Consider the following 26,144-nt stretch of genomic DNA (forward strand, 5'->3'; position numbering starts at 1 on the left):
TTGTTCCTGACACTGAGCCAAAACTAGACCAAAGTCCCAGAACTGATCAGTTTCCCTATCGGGGCATACCATCTGGTAACAAAACCTTTGATAAAATATATAGAAGTTCAAAGCTTCAGATCTGGCCCATTCTTTTGTTGTCACTTCTTATTAGTACTTTCCAACTGAAGATGTCCCCTGATGGCTTTTGGTAGTGCCTAATACAGAAGGAGTGCAAATATTGTTTGATTATGTGCTAGAGTTCAGCATTAATGTTCATATTCTTCTAACTTCCTAAATCACCTAGTATTTCTAAACAAAATGCAGGGAAAGATGCAGTGCTCCTGAACAGATATAAATCAAAGATTAGGGATGATGGAGAAATAGCTTTGATGTGGGTTGAAACATGAACTTAATTCACACTTTTAAAATTAGGTGAACCAAAATGAAGTTATGGATTCCACAAAACAGTATACAAATAAAATAAAAGTGTGTGTGTATGTGTGTGTGTGTGAAGGAATTACAACTCCCCGTGATTAGAGACAGTCTCTGCTATAATTCTTCTGCAAAATTCCTAAATGTGTCATTAAAATTTGAATAGTTAATCAACTAATCGAAGGCATAGTAAATGTTTTCTTTAAGAATTCTTTGTGTGTTATTTATTCTTACTTGGATATGAAAGCATAATTCACAGATATCTGCAAAGCACCTAATACACGTCAAGATAGCTATCACTGATTCCTTAAAATTAGCTGGAGAATGAGAAATATACAAAAAGATTCAAGACATCCACATTCTTTTCCTTAGTTCTGGGACTTTCTCTTCTCCCAACCCATGCTCTTCAGGAATATTTTTCAAGTGACATCAACTAGACAGAGACACTTCTATAAGTCCAAATAGAGCTTTTAATCCCCCAAAACAATGCTGAATTGTATTAATAAATTGGGGGAGGGGTTTCTACAACATATTGAACCACAAGCTTAACCAGCCATTGATTTATTTATTTTAACATAGAATATTGTGCAATCTGGTCAAACTAATTGCTAGTTTATTTAGTGTGAGGGGTCCTTAATGCTCTCTGAGCTTGGTTGTTTTCTTGCAGAAGTTTCATTACCCAAACTTGGTAGCATCATCAGTGCCCAGACAGTGTTAGCTAGTTTGTATTATGAAATGTCTGCAAGAAAACAGCCAGGTTCAGAGACAATCAGGGCCCTCTCATTTCAACCCTTAGCTACAAATAGTCTCCTTTATTGTGTTCGGCAAACCAAAATTAATTAAGATAGTAATAAAGCTAATAATAGATAAGGATATTGTGCAGATACATTTGTCTAGTATATTGTCCTAATTCAACTTTCCTTATACGATCCTCACAAACATTTAGTAGGAGGTAGATTAAGCTAAGGTACCATAACTACATAATGCAATGTCATTAGGACCACCAAATATATACTAGAAAAGTATGTAAAAGTCTTAAAGTCTGAGCATCACTTTAATAAATTATAAATAGCATGCAGAATCCTAGTTTGGATCTGGACCACTTAGCAAGTAAGGTTTAAATTGTCTTTTCCATCTGCAGGATGGGTTAGTAGAGCACACTAGACTATAATTTGGCTGGCTTCTTTATTGTTTGGTTGTTAAACCCAGACACAGAGAAATTTGGATAATAAGAAAATAAGTAGCACAGTGCTTGACTCCACACACCCTGTGTTTTCTGAATGGCTGCAGACTCAAGGCTTGTGTAACATATTCATGCACAAATTAGCCATCCACTTTATAGTCTAGTGCAGGTAGTCCTCAACTTATGACCACAACTGAGCCCAGAATTTATGTTGCTAAATGAAAAAATTGTTAAGTGAGATATGCTCCATTTTACGACTTTTCTTGCCACATTCAGGAAGTGAATCACTGTAGTTGTTAAATGAGTAACATGATTGTTGAGTGAATCTGGCTTCCCCATTGACTTTGCTTGTTGGAAAGTCTCAAAAGATGATCACATGAGCCCAGGACACTGCAACCATCATAAATATGAACCATTTGTCAAGCATCTGGTTGTAAATCATGTGATCATCGGGATGCTGTGTGTGAAAAATAGTCATAAATCAATTTTTTCAGTGCCATTTGAACAGTCACTAAACAAACTTCTGTAAATCAAGGACTACCTGTATGTTGTATTATCCCTATCCACTTAATTTATAATTCGGGGTGTTGTCTGAATACAAATCCTGGCCTTAATTGTATGCTTAGTGCAAAAGGTAGGATCAAATGCTTTCATTCTTACAATTCAAATTTGCCTCTGTATATTCTCCAGGGGGGGATGCGATGGCTCATTGTCTAAGAGGCCGAGCTTGTTGATCAGGAAGGTCAGCAATTTGAACCCCGAGTGCCGCGTAATGGAGTGAGCTCCCGTTACTTGTCCCAACTTCTGCCAACTTAGCAGTTCAAAAGCATGTAAAAATTCAAGTAGAAAAATAGGAACTACTTTTTGTGGGAAGGTAACAATGTTCCGCGCGCCTTCGGCATTTAGTCATGCCAGCCTCATGACCACAGAGACATCTTCGGACAGTGCTGGCTCTTCAGCTTTGAAATGGAGATGAGCATCGCCCCCTGGAGTCAGGAACGACTAGCACATATGTGTGAGGCAGGGGTGGGTTTCTCGCCCCGTTCCAACCGGTTCGGTTGGAACGAGGCCAGCGGCGTCCTCGCGCATGCACGCAGCGCGCACATGCATACTAGCGTCTGCGCAATGCTCCAGCTGCTCCTGGAGGATCGCGCAGGCGCTGTATGCGTTCTGCGCATGCGTGGAAGCGCAGAATTCGTAAAAAACGGGTAAGGAGCAGGCGCGAGTGTGCGGCTTCGCCGTTCCCGGAAGTTACTTACTTCCGGGTTCGGCGACCAACCGGATCGCAGGGACCGGTGCGAACCGGTTGAAACCCACCCCTGGTGTGAGGGGAACCTTTACCTTTACCTTACATTCTTCAGACTTCTGTCCCAAGAAGTAACTTACCACATTGTATAGATGGAGACAGTCCTGGACAAGAATTGGAATTCTTTAGATATAAATTCCAGAGTATGCCTGTTTTCTAGCTGGAATATTATTTAAATTTCTCATTGCTTACACATGGAGCTTTAATAGATGAAGAAACTATGGCTCCAGTTAGAGATTCTTTCGTGCCTCTGCCTTGTCTTTTGATGATTTCTTAGCCTCTGGCTAAAATAAAATTTAATTCAGAGAGGCCCCACCTTGGCAGTAACTTCTGTAACAACGCTCTTTTTGAATAAAACAATGTTTAGCTGAAAGAGAAGCAAATCATCCCGAACTGAGTTCTCTCACGTCTCTGGAGTTGCAACTCCAGCTTTTAAACACACGATAACCATGGGAGAGCTTTTGCGGCAGAAAGGGTTAAATGAAATCCAACTCTCCTTTTCCTGTGCTGTAAAGAACTAGTAATCAAACAGAAGCTGAAGGCAAGACAGAGTGTCAGAGCCATTGACGGAGCTCCAATCCGAGAGGAGCCGTGGACTTGGTCTTCTCACCCTCCAGAAGTGGCATCAGTGAGTACTTTGCCCTCACTGACACGCAGATCCAGCATCAGGTAAGGAGGGTGGGTTATGGATTACAGATTAAATCTTGGTGCCTCTCGCTGTCCACTGCTGGTTTAATCAGTTTGATCAAGTTTTAAAAGTTAGACACGAAAGAGTGTCATGCAAAAGGGAGAACATTTGGTGATAAAATATCCTGATTTTTGGCAGGCAAAGAAGAAGGGATGTTTACATGTGAAATTAACTTAATAGTTAACTCGTTCGGAGCCCTGTTACTTCTAACATAGTCCAAAGCTATGATACTTCAATGAGGAACAGGTAGCTTTGCTTGTTTCATATGAGATGTGTCCTCCTTCCAACCTTGAACAGAGAAAGCCTCTTGGTACATTCAGTTCATACATTTAGTAGAGTTTGCATGTCCAAGGTAAGATTTGAGAGCGCTTGTTTGTAAGTGGGTTATTTGCTTTTCCTCCCCCTGCACCTGCTTTGTCTCCATTCTATGTATTTTGGAAAAGGGAAGCAGCCACAGGAATAACCAGACATCCCTGTGAATGCCAGAAGCCAAGCCAACTCGGTTTACTGCAAAGCAAGCAGCTGTGGGTGACACAAATTGTGGTGTGGTTGCCATCAGCTGATGAAAGAGTCGTGTTGCTACAGGCTCATGCAGTTGTGGGAACAATTCCATGGATTATCTGGAGTGGAGCTGTGTACGTGTGTGCTTGGTCCTGTAAACAGATTTGGAATTTTGTTTTTGTTTTTTCTCTCTCTTTCTCATTTATTTATTTATTGGAATGGGAGAAGAAAATTAAAAGTGCTGGCAGGCTTTGCAAGATCAGGATTTGCATCCTTGAGGTTTTTTTTTTATATACAGGTACTCCTCAAGTTCATTTAGTGATGTTTGAAGTTACAACGGCACTGAAAAAAGTGACTTATGGCCGTTTTTCACACTTACGACTGTTGCAGCATCCCCATGGTCACATGATCAAAATTCAGATGCTTGGCAACTGGCATGTATTTATGATGGTTGCAGTGTCCCAAGGTCATGGGATCACCTTTTGAGACCTCCTGACACACAAACTCTATGGGGAAGTCAGATTCGTTTCACATCTGTGTTACTCATACAACAACTGCAGTGATTCACTTAACAACTGTGGCAAGAAAGGTCATAAAATGGGCAGAATTCACTCAACAAGTGTCTTGCTTAGCAGCAGAACTTTTGGCTTAATTGTGGTCGTAAGTCGAGGACTACTGGTATAGCAAAGCAGGGAAAGAGGCATATGTTAATTCCTATCTCAAGGACCTGGAGAAGATTTCTGGTCAATAGAGAGCAGTCTTTTTTAGATGGACCTTAACTTTCACAATTTTCATGCTACGAGGCTGTGATAGGGGTTCAAACCTGGCATCTAAACAGCACTTAAAGCTGATTCACAAATGGGACTTATCAGGCCCTGCTTCTAACAGTTCCATGAAATGTCAAGCATTCCAGTTACATTCATTAAAGTTCTATTGTCAAGTTGCCTGTTCAGCCAAACGCTGCCATGGGTATGATAAGCTAGCTAGACCAAACATTGCAAAAATAATATAATCAAAAATATAGGGAAGAGAAGAAGCTTGACATTTAAAGCTGCAGCAAGTTGATGCAACCATCTTCAGCCTGCGGGTGGGTGTCGGACAGACCTGGAAGTCATAGGAAATCTTTTCCACTCTCCTTAGCAAAGCAGCAGCCTGCAATGGATCGCTCAGAGAAATAAGGTCCCCCTGTTGCTTTATCCTTCTTTCCTGAACCAAAGATTGTGAGAAATAAGGGCACAAAATAGCAACATAACTCAGGATCTGTTAAGCAGTATGAGTTATCATGAATGGGAGTGTATATGTTACCAACCAAGATGTTGATCAGCACAATTCCTAGAGGTATGTTTTGATGGTGTGAACATTGTCCTTCAAAGCCATGTTGATTTGGACCACAAAAGAGTCTGGTTCTTTCTAAGTGGGTACTCAAACTTTTTCCGTGGCCCGACAAAACCACGCTCGTCAAAATAGCGGCGATAAAACCGCATCGCTAAAGCCGCGACGTCATCACCGCGACGTCATCAGCGCGTCAACAGCGCGGCGACAACAGCGCGGCGACAGAAGGGCTCTTTAAAACAGCGCGGCGGCAGAAAGCCGATTTAAATTAAGGTGTCTGATATGATTGTCAGTTATAAAAGTGGCTTAATAGCACAGCATGATTTCATGAATCCAATCAGGATAAGAATAGTGTCAGTCACATCTTCCATGATGTCTGTATGCTGTGTTGAAAATCATGGTTACCTAGACATTTGCTTGCTTGAATGTACACAGTTCCCAACTCAGTACTATCAATATATTACAACATGTACAAATGTAAAAATGTATAGAAACACACACACATTGTGACAATCAGTGACGTGCAGTAAGGTTTATGGCTGGTGAGGCACTGACACAAATTTTTTTAGACTTGTGGACTTCAACTCCCAGAATTCCACAGCCAGGCATGCTCAGTTCCAATTTAAAGCGACAGCATTTGTTTTTCTCCTTTGTGAAATAAGTTTCCTTCTTTCTTTTTCTTTTTCTTCTCCCTTCCCCTCCTCCCTCCCTCTCTCCCTCCCTCCCCCCTCTCAAACACACACACACACACACACACACACAAAGTTGGATTGGAGGGAGTCAGGGAGACCACAGGAGGAGGCAGGAAGCCAGTCAAAGAGCCATACTGGAGCACACACACTTTCCCCCAGCCCCGGGAGGCAGGAGAAGGACGTGCCTCATCTACATCAGGAATTTTTAGGCTTTTAACCCTTGCTTAACTCTGCTCGAGTGATCATAAAATGCCAGACTAGATGAGGCACGTCGTTCTCTTGCCTTCCCCTGTAGAGGGAGCTTTTTTAGAGGCTTTTTAAAACAGTTAAGCACTAAGCAGAGTCATCCACTGTGACTCTGTCAGCAACTAGCTCAGCCTGACCTCAGCTCTTGCCTTTTTCCTTTCACATTTTTTTTCTTTTCATGATGACAGTGGTGAGGCTCTGCTCCCCTGACTGCACGTCACTAGTGACAGTGATGCCTACATGGGGTAGGTTGCTACATAGATGGCTTCTCAATTAACTTGATATAAACCAGCTCACCATCCTCTTTGTATGGAAATCTGTGTCACTAGAGGCAAGATTTCTTCTGTAGAGGCATAACAGCAGGAAAAATGTGCGTTTTTCATGGAAATTATAAAGTTCCTGATTCAACCCCAAGTATCCTACCTGCAGGGTGGTAGCCTGCTGGTTGCCTTCACAAATGGATTAGCTGTCTGGCTGAGTACAAGTCAACTTCCTCTATTCAGCATAAAATAATGAAGTTCAATTACACCCCACGTTATAATGTACTGAACATTATAGTTAATGTATGTTATAATGAACTGAATATTATAGTTAAACTGATTGCTAATCTAGATTTTTTATGAGTGTAGGGATGTGTTTACATTATTCTATGTAATGGCTATCAAAGCTCATAGTTCCCATATATTGTTATAACTTTCAACAACCTTAGAATTTTTTTCATATCCCTTTGTACTTTATCACCAAAATACCTTTGGCTTATTAGTTCACATGAAAACCATCTATTATTCTAAAAACCATCTTAAATGAGGATAAACATATCTAGTATACATATCTGGTTACACAGGTATGCATGTTTAACATATTTCAATAGTTGACTCTTTTCTATCAGGATTCTATAATGCTACCAAATATATTTCTCAAGTATTTACTTGATGAAGCCTATCCTATCATCTCCAGCCTATATCATAGCACTTAATCATTAGAATGCCCTCCAGATAAGTTGGATCATAAATTTCATTATTCCCAGCTGGCAATGGATAATGGGAATAGTATTCCAATGTACCTCAAAGGCATCAGGTTGAGAAAGTTGTATAGTATTTAATTGCTTAATTCTACCCTGTTTGTAGTTCGTTATTTAATGAGTTAATTTTAAGGGAAGAGCAATGCTTTAGTTTGGAAGGGAAAAAGAAACTTGTGACTTAATACAATAATGACTCTAAAAGTCAGAAATGGAATTATGCCATGCTATATTATAGAATCAGGATTGTTGAGAGAGAGAGAGAGAGAAACTTTAGAAAACCAAACAATAAGACAAACAACAAATACTGCAAAACTAGTTCTGTGCTATGCCAGTGCACATATTTTTATATAAAAATGTAAACTTTTCATTTAACTTTATAAACAACACCATCACAATATATGCTTGGCAACCCTGTGCAGAATCATTTTCCTCCCATTCAAATTTGCATTATCCTGCATGGAAAAATGTTGCCATACCGCTGATTGTTTATTTCTGCACGTCTTCTTAAAATAGTTTAATCCTGTTTTGAATGTTTTGTGATGATTCTTCATAGAACAACCAGGCTTTATTTCTTATAGCAGAGTTAGATTTTGTCAGTCAGTCAACCCGTCTCTCACATAGCTCTGTGTTTGCACCAGATTCCAGAGCCAAAAAATAAGCAAATGCACACTCCACAGATTGTATGCATTAGCATCTAAGGAGCAATGTTTAAACTTGCAGCTTTCTTTGGGCTCCTCCAATGAAATGATTACATTTTAATTTTTTTATGATTTGTTAAATATAGATCAATTTTCAGATTAGACCTGCGTTTCTCCACCTTGCCAATATTAAGATTAGTGAATTTCAGCTCCCAGAATTTCCCAGCCAACATTTTGGCTGGGGAATTCTGGGAGTTGAATTCCATATGGATTACCAAAATATCTCATGGGATTAGAGAGAAACTATGGCTTTCCTTTATCTTGACTTGTTATTCATAAATTACCATTATACTGATGATAGTTATTATCAGTTATTGCATTATTCTATTTTAATATTGAATTAAGTTTAAAATTGAGAGGAGATTCTAATACGTAGAACTGAACCAATCTTAATTTTCTTTAGGATTATCAATCTTAATTTTCTTTAGGATTATCATTCCCTTAGTGAAGAAAGAACTATTTTGCTAACCCTTTCTTTGTTCTATTTTAAAGTCTGATATATCAAAATGGGGGAATGTTTGCTAAATTCTTCTTTGGGATAGATTTTACATTCGTCCCTTGTGCTGAACCAGATGTTAAAGGATAAAGTTTAGAAAGGAGGTGAAATTAATTACGATTGGCTGGAGTAAAAACTCAATGTGAAGGAATGAAAAGTGAATATTTACTGTGAATCTTTTAGACTAAAAATTTGGCAGAAAGTAGAGAAGGTTTAAAGCATTTTTAAACATATGAAAATAAATGTCAACAAAATACTTCTGCAGTAATTCAGACATAAAGCACCATGCAGTCATTTGCAGATTATAAAATCCTATGCAAGTTATGATCTATAGTGTGCACCATCAGTATACAAGTAGAAATCAGAATATTTTCCCTATTCGGCATAAATCCTCCCCAGATGCAAGCAATGGCTTAATACCAAATAACTAGGGACATATCGCAACAGCTGTACAATCCAGACTTAGAGAAAGATTGGCACTATCCCAAAGACAGATTCTGGACTAGAGAATCCTAGTTTACAGTTCCCCCTTCAGTTTACTATGCGGCTTGATAATTGTTCATAGACATCCCTTTCCAATACAGTATAATAATTATTTTAGCCAACCAGTGAAACTGATCTCTTGTTAATTTTCAAATACTTGAGATTTTCAGATATTAGTCAAAAAACAAACTATACATTTTAACATACACTATGCAATGTTAATTTGGTAACAAATTAACAAATTTGGTAACTACCATATAATGTGGTAGTACTTGAATACTGCAAATTCCTGGTTTTTATCTTTAGCCACAAGACTATTGCAACCAAGCTTTATTGGTTCCCTAAGGCATCCAATATTTGAAAACACTTTTTATGTTACATCCCAAATAAATATCCATGGTCCTGAAGAGATATTCTGAGTTCTGGGTTTGTCCAGATGACCCATTATCCCATGCCAAAACCTTTCTGATTTCAATACAAAGTTCATTCCATGTTATTCTAGAGATAATTCAGATCTTACAGATAAGGATGTATAGATAAGACTGCTGGGGAAGGAAATAACTTTTTGGGTCTTTTATCCCACTCTTGAAGAGAGAGAGAGCAGACACATTCTCCTTTTCCTTTCCCCTTTTGTTTGAGAAAACAAAAAGAAGTAAGATTTATCTCAGAACTTCCTTAATAATCTTTATTAGTCCTTTTGGAATATAAGCATGTGTCTTGAGATACACTTAATGGACTTGGCTCTATTCATACAAATATCCTGTACTAAATATGGATACTGATGAATGACTTAGAAAATTCCTTTCAGGGTTACCTCAATATTTTCCCTACAAGGAAAAGTATGTGAAGATTCTATAACCAATCAATCAATCAACACCACTCCTTTTTACCCAATAATAAAATACAAAGAATTTCAAGCCAATCATTGTTTGGCTTACAGCTACTTATTAACAGCACTCTTTGTTACTCAGGACTGATTTATCAATTAGGTATTATAGATAAAGAGCCGAGGTGGCACAGTGGTTAGGGTGCAGTACTGCAGGCCACTTCAGCTGACTGTTATCTGCAGTTCAGCGGTTCTAATCTCACCGGCTCAAGGTTGACTCAGCCTTCCATCCTTCCAAGGTAGGTGAAATGAGGACCCAGACTGTGGGGGTGATATGCTGACTCTGTAAACCGCTTAGAGAGGGCTGAAAGCCCTATGAAGCGGTATATAAGTCTAACTGCTATTGCTATTGCTATAAAGTACCTAAGGCCCATGCAAATGTTTGTTTATATGCTGCCCATCTCACTGTCCAAAGTAATTTTCTAAAATTTTAATGAGATGGAATAAAAAAGAAAAAGTAATTTATTTTATGTGTTTTAATACATGTTCATCTATTTTCACTCCAATTAAAAAAAAACACATGAGAAATGCACAAAATGTGAACATTTAGCCAATAATCTTATTTGTAACCTAGAGGCATAGGGCGGCTACTGAAATTTAGTTAACTTTGATGATGATTATTATATGATATACTACAGGTGAAACTTGAAAAATTAGAATATCGTGCAAAAGTTCATTTATTTCAATAATGCAACTTAAAAGGTGAAACTAATATATGAGATAAGACTCATTACATGCAAAGCAAGATAGTTCAAGCCGTGATTTGTCATAATTGTGATTATTATGGCTTACAGCTCATGAAAACCCCAAATCAACAATCTCAGAAAATTAGAATATTACATGCAATCAATAAAACAAGGATTGCACATAGAACAATATCGGACCTCTGAAAAGTATAAGCATGCATATGTACACAGTACTTGGTTTGGGCCCCTTTTGCAGCAATTACTGCCTCAGTGCGGCGTGGCATGGAAGCCATCAGCCTGTGGCACTGCTGAGATGTTATGGAAGACCAGGATGCTTCAATAGCGGCCTTCAGCTCTTCTGCATTGTTCGGTCTCATGTCTCTCATCTTTCTCTTGGCAATGCCCCATAGATTCTCTATGGGGTTCAGGTCAGGCAAGTTTGCTGGCCAATCAAGCACAGTAATCCCATGGTCATTGAACCAGATTTTGGTGCTTTTGGCAGTGTGGGCAGGTGCCAAGTCCTGCTGGAAAATGTAGTCAGCATCACCATAAAGCTCGTCTGTGGAAGGAAGCATGAAGTGTTCCAAAATCTCCTGGTAGATGGCTGCATTGACCCTGGACTTAATAAAGCACAGTGGACCAACACCAGCAAATGACATGGCTCCCCAAATCAACACAGACTGTGAAAACTTCACACTGGACTTCAAGCATCTTGCAGTGTGTGCCTCGCTATTCTTCCTCCATTCTCTGGGTCCTTAGTTTCCAAATGAGATGAAAAAGTTGTTCTCATCAGAAAAGAAGTCTTTGAACCACTGAGTAACAGACCAGAACAGAGTTTTCTTTAGCCCAGGAAAGACACTTCTGACGTTTGTTGTTCAGGAGCGGCTTGACAAGAGGAATATGACATTTGAAGCCTATGTCCAGGGTCTGTCTGTGTGTGGTGGCTTTTGATGCACTGACTCCAGCCTCAATCCACTCCTTGTGAAAGTCCCCAGCACTTTTGAATGGCCTTTTCCTGACAATCCTCTCCAGGCTGCGGTCGTCCCTGCTGCTTGTGCACCTTTTTCTTCCACACTTTCCCCTTCCATATAACTTTCTATTAATGTGCTTTGATATAGCAATTTGGGAACATCCAACTTCTTATGCAATTACCATTTGGGGCTTTCCCTGTTATAGAGGGTGTCAATGATGGTTTTCTGCACAACTGTCAGGTCAACAGTCTTTCCCAGGATTGTGATTCCTACTGAACCAGACTGAGAGACCATTTAAAGGCTCAGGAACCCTTTGCAGGTGTTATGGCTTAATTAGCTGATTAGAGTGGGACGCTTTGAGCCTAGAATATTGCACCTTTTCACAATATTCTAATTTTCTGAGATTGTGGATTTGGGGTTTTCAGCTGAGCTGTAAGCCATAATCATCACAATTATGACAAATCATAGCTTGGACTACCTTGCTTTGCATGTAATGAGTCTATCTCATATATTAGTTTCACCTTTTAAGTTGCATTACTGGAATAAATGAACTTTTGCACAATATTCTAATTTTTCGAGTTTCACCTGTATTTCCTATCTCTGTAAAATTCAAAGAAAATATTGAAAATTATGTGGTATACTTTTTAATACTATTTTTATAGAGGGAGGGACCTATGAAAGGAAAATTAGGGCCTACAGAAATGATTCTGGTCCCAGCCTCCCCAGATCTGCATCAGGAATATTTTTTTAAAACTAGCTTTGAAGAAATAAAAGCAAAATAAGTAAGCTGGTATCATTTCCTGTGGTTGCACCTGTGCCCCCCCCCCAAGCCCTTGATGCTGCCATGTGAAGATGGCTGCACCTGGCTCTTTTGCCCAATAAAACCAATGTACGTCTAAGGCAGAGAAACCAGAGCTGGAAAGCTTGTTTCCTGGAGCTCCCTTAATGAAAGCACATGTGCCCTATTTAGTGCAACAAAGGGAAACTAATTAATTGAAAGCCGTCTCCTGACAGACAGAAACATGGGAATCAGATCTGGGATTACTCAATGAAAATTTCCTTTACTTTCAACCTGTGGCTGTACATTACTTGGCAACTCTTTCAAAGGAACAGAAGATAGTTATTCAAGATCCAGCAGTGGATCTTGGAAGCAGGAAACAATGCAAAATAATGATGGAAGCAGGGAACAATGTAAAATAAATGTAACAAATCATCCTCTCCTGAATGGTGAAGTAAGTGTTATATACATTATATGTAAAAGGAAATAACAGAGTTCATTTCCATGCTAGTGATTTATAGCATCTTGCAGTGTCATCTACCTATTTTTGTACCAATATATAGTTTGTCTTCATTGACACACAGTGCAACCACTACAGGTAGTCCTTGATTGACACTAGCCAGTTAACCACCATGTGAAGTTATACTGGACTAACAAAAGGTGACTTATGATCCATGCTCAATGTTAGACTGCTGCACCATGCAGTCATGTGATCACATGTCAGATGCATGGCCCACTGGCTTGCATTTGTGACTGGTTGCAGCATTCCATGGCTATATGATCATTTTCTGGCAAAAATACACCCCCACCCATTGGATAAACTGAATTCAAATTTATAATCATGTGATTTGCTTAACACTCAAGTATTCCGCTTAATAGTCATGGTGATGATTCAGTTAATGACTGTCATGAAATGGTGATCAAATTGAATCGGGACACATGGTGAATTACAGTGATTTACAACCAATATTCTGAGCTCAGTTGAGGTTGTAAGTCAAGAATTACCTGTAGTGTGAAGATAACAGTTTTCAAATGAAAAATTCCTTTGGACAGAAAGAGTGATCAGGGTTGAAGGAGGGATAAAGGGCTGTTTAAACTTCAAACCAGCAGCCACTTTACTACTCCAATTCACTTATGAAAAGATATTGTAATTTAATTTGCCAGGATTTATTGTAGTTCATAATTTCATTCTGTGGTTTGTACTGTACTGATCATGGTTCCTGATATTTATGTTTTGTATGGAACTTAATAGTGATTCACAGTCAAGTAATGACCTTCTGGAAAATTATAATCTCCATGACATCTATAAAACTATTGCTTATTCATTTCTATTTTACTCTTTAATCCTTTTAATGAGATATATATCTCATAAAATATATTCTTTCTAAAAATACAAGATAGATTGTTTGTAAATAATCCTTGCTACTATGGCTGAATTCAGAAGCAGCACTTGTTAGAGGATATGGTCTTGAACCATAACCTCCAACAGAGTGTCAAAAAATATGGAATAATTTACAGAATGTCCCACTACATGGCAATTATTAGCAATTATTCATAACATCTTATTATTATAAATAATGAATTACTTATAATGTGAAATTATTAGAATGCAGAGTATTGACAATCCAACTACCAATGAATGTTAGCAGACATTCATTCTCTCTGAAGTAAAGCTAAACCTAGTAATACATGAAGATTGTTATTACTAAAGATCATTATTCAAAATTACTCTTAAGTAAAGTACATCTTGAAGAGGGGAAAGCAGATGACAGAGAGAGACAGAGAAACAGAAACAGAGAAAGAAGTCAACTGACCTGTCAACCCAGCCATGACAGAGAGATGAAAGAGGGAAGCTTTCGTTTTTTTAAAAAACAAACAGTTTCTCATTTTAAGATTATTTTCTTCTTATCATCTGCAGGACATAATGGTATTATTAATCCTACTGGTTGCACTGGCAGCGATGTCTCCATCTACATTGGCGGTAAGTATTAAGGCTCAACTTTAAGAACTAGAATCAAATATAAAAATATAGGCCAGATGTTTGCAAAGGATGTGGAGTACTGAAAGAAAGCTACATGTAGCTTTAGATGTTTAGATGAAGATGGTTTAGGTAGGGAAAATCTGGGAGTCATTGCCTCCTACTTTGTCCTATATGGTTGGTTTTAATTATCCTGCATTTCATGTGGAGTTTCTTCTAAGTCTAAGACAGGGCTCTTAGGAGATCCCCTCATGTTGCCTGGCATCATTCACTATTAGAATTAGAGAAAGTGTATGCCAGCCAAAGCAGAATCATGCAAAATAGAAAGCCACGTGCCAAGAGAAGCAGTGATAGCAGTGTCTTTGGCCATCTGGAGAAAGCAGCTCTCACTGCAGGAGAAGAATCAAAGAGTTAGGAAAGGATGAAATTCTGGGAAAGGAACTTTGCTGCAAACTCCATGGGCTTGACTCAGAGGCCCAAGTTTTCCCATACTGCCTATCAAGACAAGAAGTAGCACATATCTGAATATGAAAACTCATCTCTTCCTTGCATCTTTTTCAAAGGTACAGTATATCTTTTGGGCCAGTGTGGGAAATGAGATGTCCCCTAAATAGATCTTGGTATGGGCTAGCAGGACTGTTCTTTTACTTTTAAGAATGAACTTTTTTCACAACATAATACTTTTGTGCAGGGAATGGAGTTTCAGGCTAGGAAATGGGGATAAACACCACAAAGTCTGCCAGTTTATGTGGCCTCTCAATGACTTTTAAAAAGAGCTTTTGGTATCAGTTTTGGTTCACAGCAAATTCCCTTGTTTGATTTCCCACTTGGCTTGTGCTTAGAATTAGAGTTTGATTGATTGCATTGTAAAAACTTATGGTAATTATTGATAAGATCTAAAACTACGATCCGCTGTAAATTTGTATGAATATTAAATGATGTTGATCGGTGGCTAAATTATGGGACTGAAGGAAGAATACTCTGCATGTAGAAATATGCAGAGTATTCTTCCAATGACACATGCCCGTGTCATTGGAATGTGAATTTGCTACAGTATTTGCCTATGCTCCTTGAGCTGATATATTCAAAGTGACACTTTAATTTCCAAGTTAGGAGCAGTCTGACTTGAAAATTATAAAGCATGTAATTGTAATGTAATATTAGAAATAAAAAATGGGTGTGCCTTATGCACCAGCATGTTTAAACATGCTTGCATGCTCATTAAAAATATGCATTTGGTTGATGTTTGTATCTACCATCCTTCAGCAATCTGTGGAGGTCTACTTGTTCTGTTTCCAGGCTACTTTCTAAATCAGCAAATGATAGATTGTATTAGTTTTGGCAGTGGTGTGATTTTTTAAATATACATTTTATAATTATAAGAAAGAAGAAGTTGGTTTTATAATGTACATATCTTTTATAAAGTATGGATTTTTATCATTTTTCAGGAAGCTGTAGACATGAACTTTCTCAAGTTTTACCTGTCCATTTAAAATTTTAATTTAAATGCTGAAGTACTTAGCTTGGTCTAGAACCATGATGGCACACCTATGGCATGTATGCCCAAAGTGGCACATGGAGCCATGTTGCCTGGCATGCACAACATTGCCCATTCCTCTTCCAGGTTTCTGGCGCGCATGTGCACACGATGAACAGCTGGCCTTTGTGTGTGTGGCAGTGCTGGAAAATGGAAGAGCTGGTTCTCCATTTTCCTGAATGAGCATGCATGCCAGCCAGTTGATCAGCATGTGTGAATGCATGGCAGTAACTGGAAGACTTGCTGGCCAGCATATATGCACACAGTGAAAAACAGAAGTTCATTTCCCAGTGCATGCATGGCCCCTGGGCAGCTCCTCTTCTTGATCGTGGCCCAGATGAGTGTGAACAAAGAGCTCCCTTTTCAGCACTTGGTGCTGCCTACGCACGCTCCCTTTTTGGCACTTGGTGCAGAAAAAGTTCTCTATCACTAGTCTAGAATATGACCAGTGGGACCAATTATCAAATACAGGTCCTTTCCAGCAAGGTGCCTTATATATGGGTTTAATCCCTGTCCATTCTGGGGTTATTTGATGTTATAGTTCAATGCTTCTAGAAGATGTGAAGTTGGGGAAGATGTTTCTGAACAATCCTTGGATTGTACATGCTTTTTTAAAAACATGGGTGGTAAAAGAGTGGCAGTACAGGCAAGGAAGGGCCATACCTACCAGCACCTTATGGTTTAGATAGCAACATTAAAAAGTGTGACCATGGAAAATCACTTCTTGGCAGGAGCAGTAGAAACCCCATAATCCTCATAGGTGACAGAACCAATAATGCACTGCTGGCTGTATTTTCCAAGTTGAAACTAATCCTCCATGAATCCCAGGACTAGTGCTCTCTGAAGGGAACATTAGTGCTGTTGTTAAGATATGGATATACTGTTCTTTTAAAGGAATATAAATCCAAGCTTAAAAACCAAGTCTTGTGCTATTTCAAAAGACCACACATGGTTATGTGGGAAGAAAAACCAGGTCCATTTCCAAACAAAATAGAAGCTGCTTAAGAAAGAAGGTTTATTGGTGAGCAGAACCAAGAACAGCATGCAGTTCGGGGACAGCTAACAAAATTGGATTGGGATAGGGAGGCTTTTATACATTTTTTTGGGGGGGGGTGTATTGAGATATTCCAGGAGGTTATGCAATGTAGTGAACTTTGTGTCTTTTTCTATTCTAATGGTGGTGGGTAAATCTTATTATGTCCTAAAGCTCATGTCCTGTCCTTGGGGGAATGTAAATTCTTAATCCCACCAACTCTGGGGGAACTGGTTTGAAGGTCTTTTGTTTATGAATAAACTGGCCTGGATTTCTTAATAGCCACAACATATCCATCTCTAAAGACTTGAGGCTTCTGCTTGAGGCTATGGGGCTGTTTTTTGCCTTTGTTAAGATTTTTCTCCATTTCTCCTTTGGGAAAATATAATATTCTGCCTCTTTTAATAGTCCCCAAAATATTTCATTCTCTGGGGGTGGGGGATTCCCACAGTTATATCAGAGGTGGGTTCCTACTAGTTTCAACCATTTTGGCAGAACCGAGAATAACTTGGTGGCCTGGGTTTCTGGAACTGGCACCCCACCCCACCCCGAACTGGTTCTCTCGGTGGCACCTACAGCACCTTGTTTTTGCCTTCTGCGCACGCACGGGGCAATTTTTGTTGCACTGGGCATATGAGCATGGCGCATCCCTGAGCAAACCGGCAGTAGCAGCAGCTGGAACCCATCCCTGAGTTACAGTACATCATGTAAAACCTGACAAGAACTTTGGACAGATTCCTTTGTGGAGGTTAGTTATTGGTTTCTCATAGAAAATCTGGTCACTCATCCATTTAAGGAATATCAATTCCATATTTGTACCAAATTCTTGAGGTATATGGCTATTGAGGGCTATAATTCAGTTAGCAATATGTAATATAAATAAAATGAGGTTCTTCACATATGGATAGATAAGACTCATTAAATCTAATCTTTTGGGGAAGGATGAATGTACAATACTCAAAATGTGTATTATTCCCAATTTAATTTGAATATTATTCCCAGTTTAATTTATATTCTGAGAGGAATTCCTCTCAGAATATAAATTAATAAATTATTTGTTTAGAAATTGTTTCATGGAGTTCTTCAATTCCAAGAATATCTTAACAGAAAATGCAGTTACTAGTTAATGAGGGAAGATTCAGTTTTCTGAATATCAAGTGTGAGAGGACAGGCTGGCTGCAAAATGGTGCCCTGCTGGTGTCCTGTTCCTTTAAGAACTCCCCTAGCCAATCCTGCAGCTGGTGGCTGTAAAAGCTGAGCAGACTGGCAATTGGTTGGTGGTGGTTCTGTTGAGTGAGAGAGAAGGTAGTTTGTGTTTTTTGGAGGAACTAAACTGACCTGAAGTAGCCCAAGGCAAATAAAAGAGTTATTGTTTTCCAGAAGTAGGACTCACAAAAAGAAATGGTGGAGGAACAGGAGTGATAGAAGAATTGAGAAGAGTGATATAGTAAATAGGATGTACTAGTTCTGAGTCCTTGTGGATATTGCCTAGAGGCCAGGTGGGGTTGTTTTGGTACTCTGAAGTTTTGGAGCTCACTGACCTGGGTATGTATAAAACAGTGGTTCCCAAACTTGGCAACTTTAAGACTTGTGGACTTCAACTCCCAGAATTCTCCAGCCAGCTGGCTGGAGAATTCTGGGAGTTGAAGTCCACAAGTCTTAAAGTTGCCAAGTTTGGGAACCACTGGTATAAAAGAACCTGTGACATGGAGCTAAACTTACATATTGCCAACTATTGAATATGGAAAGCCAACAATTTTCTGATTTGTAACTTTGTAATATACATATATGGCACTTTTGGTTAGATGGACTAATAGAACTATAATATGTTTGAAAACAAATATTGGTTAGAAAGCTGTGGAATATAATGACTAATAAAAACATTTCTCATCTGCATTACTATGCTAAACTGACTTTATGGGGAAATCTAATATTTAAAAAAATGAGAAAATAATATGGATAAATTGAATGAAAGCTGTGACATTGACTTTAGACCAATTAATAGATGATGAATGTGAATTTTTAACATATGCTGGGCTGAGAGACAGACCTCTATCAAATGTAACTCAGTGGCAATGTTTACAGCTACAACACTTGTAAATATTGTCAGCAGTTTCAGCAGAGATATTAGAGCAACTGATTAAATGTTTCAAAATTAAAAAAACCTATTTCTTTTTATAGATATTTGTTATTAATAAATCATGTAATGGTGGAAGAAAGAATAAAGAATTAGATATTCCTATTTTATCTAGACAGTGGGAAAGTAGTCTTCTGTAACAAGAGCATCAATTGATCTTAATTTACATGTTATACAAGAAAAAATAATATATAGATTTTAGGAAATTTCCCTTTATAGGAAATAATTGCCTCATTGTTAATTAGTACTAGGAGGTGTGATGAGTATTAGGAGGTGTGATGAGTACCAAATAATTTTTCCCATAAGGAATAATGTAGTGAGTTACAAAGCATCAGACATTGACAAGTTCTAACTTAAGCACTGAATACCAAACAAATGAATCCCAGGACAAAATTTTCATGTCAGGATGCCTTGAGAACCAAATTCAATGAGTTTCAAAGCAGTTAAGTACCAAGGTACCACTGTATCTGGTTTGTCCTGCAGCCACGTCAAAATGCCCATAGAAGACAGTAATCAGGTAGGGGGCACATGTCCACAGCAACCTGATGTAGCTGATATGACCTGGGCCTGTCCAACCCCTGAGTATTTCATCAAGCAAATCATCAATGGAGCATCTTAAACCAAACCCATGGTAAAATCTGCGTTGAGGGAACAGAGAAAGCTGTGTTTTTTTAAATCTCAAATAGTTGAGGCTGACTTTAAGTTACTTCCCCTTGTGGACCTTGTAAGTTATGAAGGCAAACTCATATCAGCTTGTGGAGCATGTTTGTACAATCATATTGGAAAGGCAAAAGGATAAGGCCTTAAGCTTTCCTATCAATGAGCTATGAATGAGATGGAGACTACGTTGTGTAAAGAATGGGTGAAATTATTGTTTTTAAGAAAGAGTGATGGAATAGCTAAGTGCAAGTGGGCATTCACTCTCAGTGAAAGTGGCATAATTAGCAGACACGTTTTTGTTGTAAAACTACAGGTAAATTAAAAAGTGTTAGGAATAGATGACTCATTCTTATTTTATTCTCCAGACAGAAGGAGAAGACAAGGTAGATATCAATGAAAAACAACAAAAGTGCTTCTCTAAGACACAGACTTTTGCTTTCTAGTAAGATAAACCTAGGATTACTCACCCCATTACGCCATAGTGCTTTGCTTGGTTTTAGCTTAGCACAGTGTATGAATCCAACTACTGGGAGTTACAGACTATTGTCTATGACTTAGTGTTTTGTCTGAACCCATTCATTGTTCCATTCTTTATGGATTAAATAAGCAATGATTTAGCATAGTTATGAATCAGTCTGTCTCACTCTTCTTAAGATTTTGTTTGAGACTATTTGTTTGGAATGGTTAGGAATTGTGTGTCTTCAGTTGTTCTTAACTGCCTTTAAAAACAAAAAGCAGGAATTACAAAATGGCATAACATGTCTTTCTGAAGTAAATCATGCTTTGCTGCATCCTTGACAGAATCAAGCCAAATATTGAATATGCAAGCAATTGCTTCTTAGTACATATTTATTTACCATATTAGTCTTAAATAAGGGATACCTCTACATGGAGCTGAACTGGAAAATGTCCACAAAGCATTTCCCTTTCCACAAAGGGCTTTGCACTGGTCCAAAACCACTCTAGATCTGCATCATTCACATGATGCTGGCTGGTTTGGCAATTTGGCTCTGCTGCAATTTTAATTTATTAAAAACTGATTGGATCTGTCTGGCTCAACAAAAAAAACAAGCCAAGAGTGAACTCTACAGGAAAGCTATGGCTATCTTTATTGAGATTGGTATAATAACAGACTCTTACAACTCTGATTGTGCTGTGCGACCTTCTTTCCTAATTTATTATACCCATGTGAATTAGGCATCCATCTGAGCTGTTTTCACCTTTTATTATTATTATTTTGAAATTTAGCCTTATTTTTCTCATCACCTTGGTAACAGATCTAGCCTAGTCAAGGTCATTTTCCTTATGCTCTGCAGGACAAAAGCTTATTGTCTGGTTGCCGGGACCGTTTTATTTTGATGAGAATATTGTGATTCTTTGGAGGAGTGGTGTGGTGGCCTAGAGGTGGAGTTCTCACCTCACAATCAGGAGGCTGTAAATTCAATCCTAGGTAGAGGCATATATTTCTCTCTCTGGGCACACTGAGACTGTGCTGAACAAATGCACTGCTGAACAAAACTCCATATTGGTGACAGGAAGGACATCCGGCCATTAAAACATTCTGCTAGCTCCATTCAGTTGCCAGACTCCACCCCACAAGGAATTATGGGGTTGCTAAATGAAGATGATTGTGATTGTGTTTCTTTGGAATTTGTGGGTAGTCTGTCTTTCTCCACAGGTAAAATACTTCACTCATCTCCAAGTCCTGGATTGCTTATCGCTCCAATTACCTTAGAGCCGTGATGGCGAACCTATGGCACACATGCCACAGGTGGCATGCGGAGCCATTTATTAGGGCACGCAAGGCGTTGCCCTGTCAGCTCCAGGGTGCATGCGTGTGCTGGCCAGCTGGCTTCGGCCTTCATTTTCGGCTGTTTTTCGCCCTCCGGAGGCTCCTAGAAAGCCTCTAAAGCCTGGGGAGTATGAAAAATGGGTCCATCACGGGCCAAAGGTGAGGGGAAGAGCGGAGGTTGCATGTGCATGTGGGGGGGGGTCGCACACATAGAATTATGGGTGTGGGCATGCCCGCACATGACCCCTCTGTGTTCCTCCCGCTTTTGGCACATGATGGGGAAAAGGTTAGCCATCACTGCCTTAGAGGATGTGTTACTTTCTTTCCAATGCAGCACACATGTGTGAAACAGACAGTATCCTATCAATTGCTCATCACAACTCACAGGATAAATTTACATGTAACATGTAGCAGATTGGATTGTTTTGCTCACACACATACAACATTGGAAGAACTATTGATCATGCTGATCTCTCCATGTTCTCTGTGTTTTGAAGTTAAGCAGAAGTTAGGACAATAGCAGAACAGCTTCCTTGAAAGTTTGGAGTAACTGAAAGTGGAAACAGTAATGATAGAACAATTCTGGCAGGAATAAGATCACATTGTTTTAATGTTCCTCCACTTTTAGAAAACGTTTTTCTCCCAACAAAATAGGTTCTTCCCAATTTCAACTTTCTTTTTCCTTTATTCAAGCAGAATAATGCATCAACTTTATCTTGGCATTAGCTTATAAAAAAATTCAGTTATGAGAATGGGTGGATTGTCCCTGAAGACAATCAGTGACCTCAACTAAACTTCCTGGCTTCTCTATAGGGCTCTGTGTGTAGGGCAGGCAGAAATAGTTAAGAGAATTTGCTGCATGCAGTCCTGGGATTGATTGACTACTTTGAATTATTGTAACTTTCTAGGCACTAACTAGTCTACACTTGACCTATGAAAATTAATGCATCGTTATGTAGTATGCTGCTCTTTTCCTGCCCCATCATCTGTTTCATCCTCACTTTCATCATTTTATTGACCTTTCCTTGCCCAGCAGATTCCTGTTTTGTGCAAGTATCTTTCCAGAACCATTTGATAACTCATGGAGTTATTATGCATTTTACATATGCTTACTGTCTTTCATCTTGAAAGCTTTTAACAAACCAGCTGCCGTCAGTGAACCAGTAGTTACAGAATCTATGCACATTTATTGACTCCATTTTAAGCATTTTCTGTTTCATCCTTCACTTTCATCATTTTATTGACCTTCCCTTGGCCAACAGATTCCTGTTTTGTGCAAGTTCATTTCCATAAGCACTTGATAACTCATGGAGTTATTATGCATTTTACATATGTCTTTCATCTTGAAAGCTTTTAACAAACCAGCTGCTGTCAGTGAATCAGTAGTTACAGAAATGATGGATTTCTTTACAATTGAAATGCTTTGAGCATTGTCTATACACATTTATTGACTCCATTTTAAGCTCAAGGCAAATGAGTTTCATAACTTTATATAAAGACTAGATATGGTGTTTTACTGGGTACCTAATCAACCTCTTGTACATAAACTCCCATATCTCTTCGTGGCAAAACTTTTATGGCCTTAGCCCAAATCATAGTCTAGATGCAATCTAGGTCTGTTCGGCACCTGAAGAAACCTTTTACAAAATTCAAATTTCTGGGTTTTTTTTTTCTCAGCTAATGAAATATACTTGACATTTTACACCCCAAAATTCGACCATGGATGTCCATATTTGGAAAATAAAGCTCTTTCCAGTGCTGCCTATAATATAATGGTAGCTGCAAGTTAAAATGGGAGCCGAGGTGGCGCAGTGGTTAAATGCAGCACTGCAGGCTACTGCTAGATCAGCAGTTCAGCGGTTCAAATCTCTCCGGCTCAGGGTTGACTCAGCCTTCCATTCTTCCGAGGTGGGTAAAATGAGGACCCAGATTGTTGGGGGCAATATGCTGACTCTCTGTAAACCGCTTAGAGAGGGCTGAAAGCCCTATGAAGCGGTATATAAGTCTACTGCTATTGCTATTGCTATTACTGCTATATAAAAAGAAATAAATGGAAGATTGCCCCATTAGCCATACTTGCTAAATAGAAATTCAATTTACACTCAGAAATCAGTATCTCTAAATACCAAAAAAAAAAAAAAAAGATATCAAATAGTAAAAGTAGGCTATTACATTTGTATCCTATTTATAGGAGTTTAACAGCATCTTCTTACCACTGTTGGCAATTGGCTATACTGTATGTAGCCCTTCTGTTGTTAACTTCCCATGTTCTCAAGAATGAATATTTTCCAGTGAGTTTAAACCTACTCAAGGGTGGAGTAGAAAAAATATTTATTATCATTTTATCCAGGTCTGACATGCTAAAAATAATCACCAATCGAGGTGTTGGCCATTAGCACATACTTCTATTATTTTCCATGTAGCAGCCATGAGTGAACAGATTCGGGGCCTTGAGAAAGTTTAGCTTTTTCTTTCTCTGCCAAAGTTTCAACAACAACAACAGAATGCCTCTTGAAATATGGCATTTGTATTTCAAGGGAAGGTCACTTTGGTGCCAGTGAGGGATTTCTTTGAACTTTATAATTTTTTTGTGTTGGAGCCCCTGCTGTCTGGAACAATCTTTCCCCAAATCCCCATATTCATTTGTTAGACTTTAGGAAAGCTTTAAAAACATGGTTTCTCCCTTCCTCTGCATTGGGTCAGGATGCTGGATGATGTCATCTTTGCTATTGTTGGCTTTAAGGTTAAATTTGGCTCCTACTTGTGAATTGAACTAAAACGTCTAAAACTGTAGGATTAGAATACCCGCCAGTCAAGCCAAGGGGAATTACATTGTATTGAAATCTACAGCCTCTTGGCATTTTTTAGGATCCTGCACCTGGGCCTGCAGATTAAGATTCAAGCCAGGCTTCATAATATTTTACCAGCTGTTCAGCTTGTACCAGAACAAAATACGCTTGTTTGGTCACTGCAGAACTGCTCGTCCTTTTGACCCAATGTTACAAAAGCTTGAATGAAATCATGATTAACAGTCCAGTAAATGGTGCCTTTCCTATACAACATAGAATATCACCCTCCACAAAATTTACCTCATATGGGTTTATAGTGAGAACAAAAAAGGAACTAGTTCTTTATAGAAATAACTTTTTTTAAAGGATTAAAAGAAAGCATACGCATCAGTGGTGGGATTCAAATAATTTAACAACCGGTTCTGTGCCATAATAACCAGATAGGTAGGTGTGTCTAAGTGATCATGTGTCCGGGTGGGCATTGCCAACTCAACGTCACTCATGTCAATGGGCGCTTTGCCTTAGCTGTTACGATGTAATAAGGGTTAACCAGAGAGGCAGTTTCTATAAGCAGGGCAATAAAGATTAGGCTAGAGACAACACAGAATGTTTCCTTCCTGCCTTCCTTACAGGATTAGCCCTGTAAAGTGAGGGGGAAAAAACAAAAAGAGATTTCTTCCAACAACCAGTTCTCTGAACTGCTTAGAAAGTTAACAACCAGTTCTCCTGAACAGGTGCGGACCGGCTGAATCCCACCATTGATGCACATATACCCATTATCACAATATTCCCTTCCAGGGTAAGATACATTATGGAAGACTTAGGAAAGGAATAGTAAGCTGACCAAAAAATAAAATTTGGTAAAGGAAAAATGGAAATCTGGACACATTTAGTTTATATCAACATCTTTCCCTACTCTTCTCAATACTTTTCTTTCCTTGCAGCCTCTTCCTGCTTCCACTTTCATTCATTTCTCAGTGATCTCTTGAAGAACAAACATTCTATTCTGCATCCAGCTATCCTTGCTAAATGTTTTTCTGTGATTTCTCAAAATAAAGAGGAAACATGGGTCATTATTATTATTATTATTATTATTATTATTATTATTATTATTAGTAGTAGTAGTAGTAGTAGTAGTAGTAGTAGTAGTAGTATTACAGTTATTATAAATGTAAAGATAAAGATTTCTCATGTCAAATTGTGTCCAACTCTAGGGGGCAGGATGATGCTCATCTCTGTTTTTTAGCAGAGGGAACCAGTGTTGTCCATTGCTGTGGTCAGCATGACTATACGCCGAGACACACAGAGCACTGTTATATTCCCATCGAAGTGGTACCTATTTATCTACTCCCATTTGCATGGTTTTGAACTGCTAAGTTAGCAGGAACTGGGGCATGTAACGGGGACTCACCTTGTTGCGTGGTGCTCAGTTTTCGAATCTGGGCTATAAACTTTCCAGCTGACAAGCTCAGCATCTTTAACCTCTCAGCCATCACCTCCCCTTACAGTTATTATATTAACCATGAATTGAAGTGCTCTTTGTATAGGAATGTACTCAATCAACCATCCATTATTACTCTCCTTGCCTTGAGTATCCTTGGACATGTCAAGAGAGAAAATGTCCACTGTACACTTCATAAAACGAAGAGAACAGAATTTGCTTATGAATGCTAGAGGCATAAACCAGATTTTTTTTTAAAATGGCTGGACTTTAGATGTAATTTTCAATCTTCTTTAAGTTGCCACATAAATAGTTTGTAAATGTAACGAGCAGCAGAAATAACCTTAAGGAACAGGAGGAAAAATTGCAACCAAGACAAGGATCAGATTAAAAAAC

At 38.7% G+C, this 26,144-nt stretch overlaps 1 protein-coding gene and 1 non-coding gene across 2 annotated transcripts in view; one reads left to right on the forward strand and one right to left on the reverse strand.

Annotated features, from left to right (window-relative positions):
- Positions 1-26,144, reverse strand: part of LOC106556905 (uncharacterized) — a 79,892-nt gene that overhangs the window by 19,961 nt on the left and 33,787 nt on the right. The window lies entirely within an intron of this gene.
- PAPLN (papilin, proteoglycan like sulfated glycoprotein) overlaps positions 3,429-26,144 on the forward strand; it is an 84,577-nt gene continuing 61,861 nt past the window's right edge. Inside the window, exons 1-2 of the mRNA XM_087721945.1 lie at positions 3,429-3,572; positions 14,300-14,362. Coding sequence (XP_087578071.1) covers positions 14,306-14,362 — 57 coding nt within the window. The 5' untranslated portion in view covers positions 3,429-3,572; positions 14,300-14,305. The remainder of the gene's footprint in view (positions 3,573-14,299; positions 14,363-26,144) is intronic.

This window comes from Thamnophis sirtalis, unplaced genomic scaffold (assembly GCF_051295495.1).
Source record: "Thamnophis sirtalis isolate CommonGarterSnake01/CBP01778 unplaced genomic scaffold, rThaSir2_p1.2 scaffold_1, whole genome shotgun sequence".
Taxonomy (NCBI): Eukaryota; Metazoa; Chordata; class Lepidosauria; order Squamata; family Natricidae; genus Thamnophis; species Thamnophis sirtalis.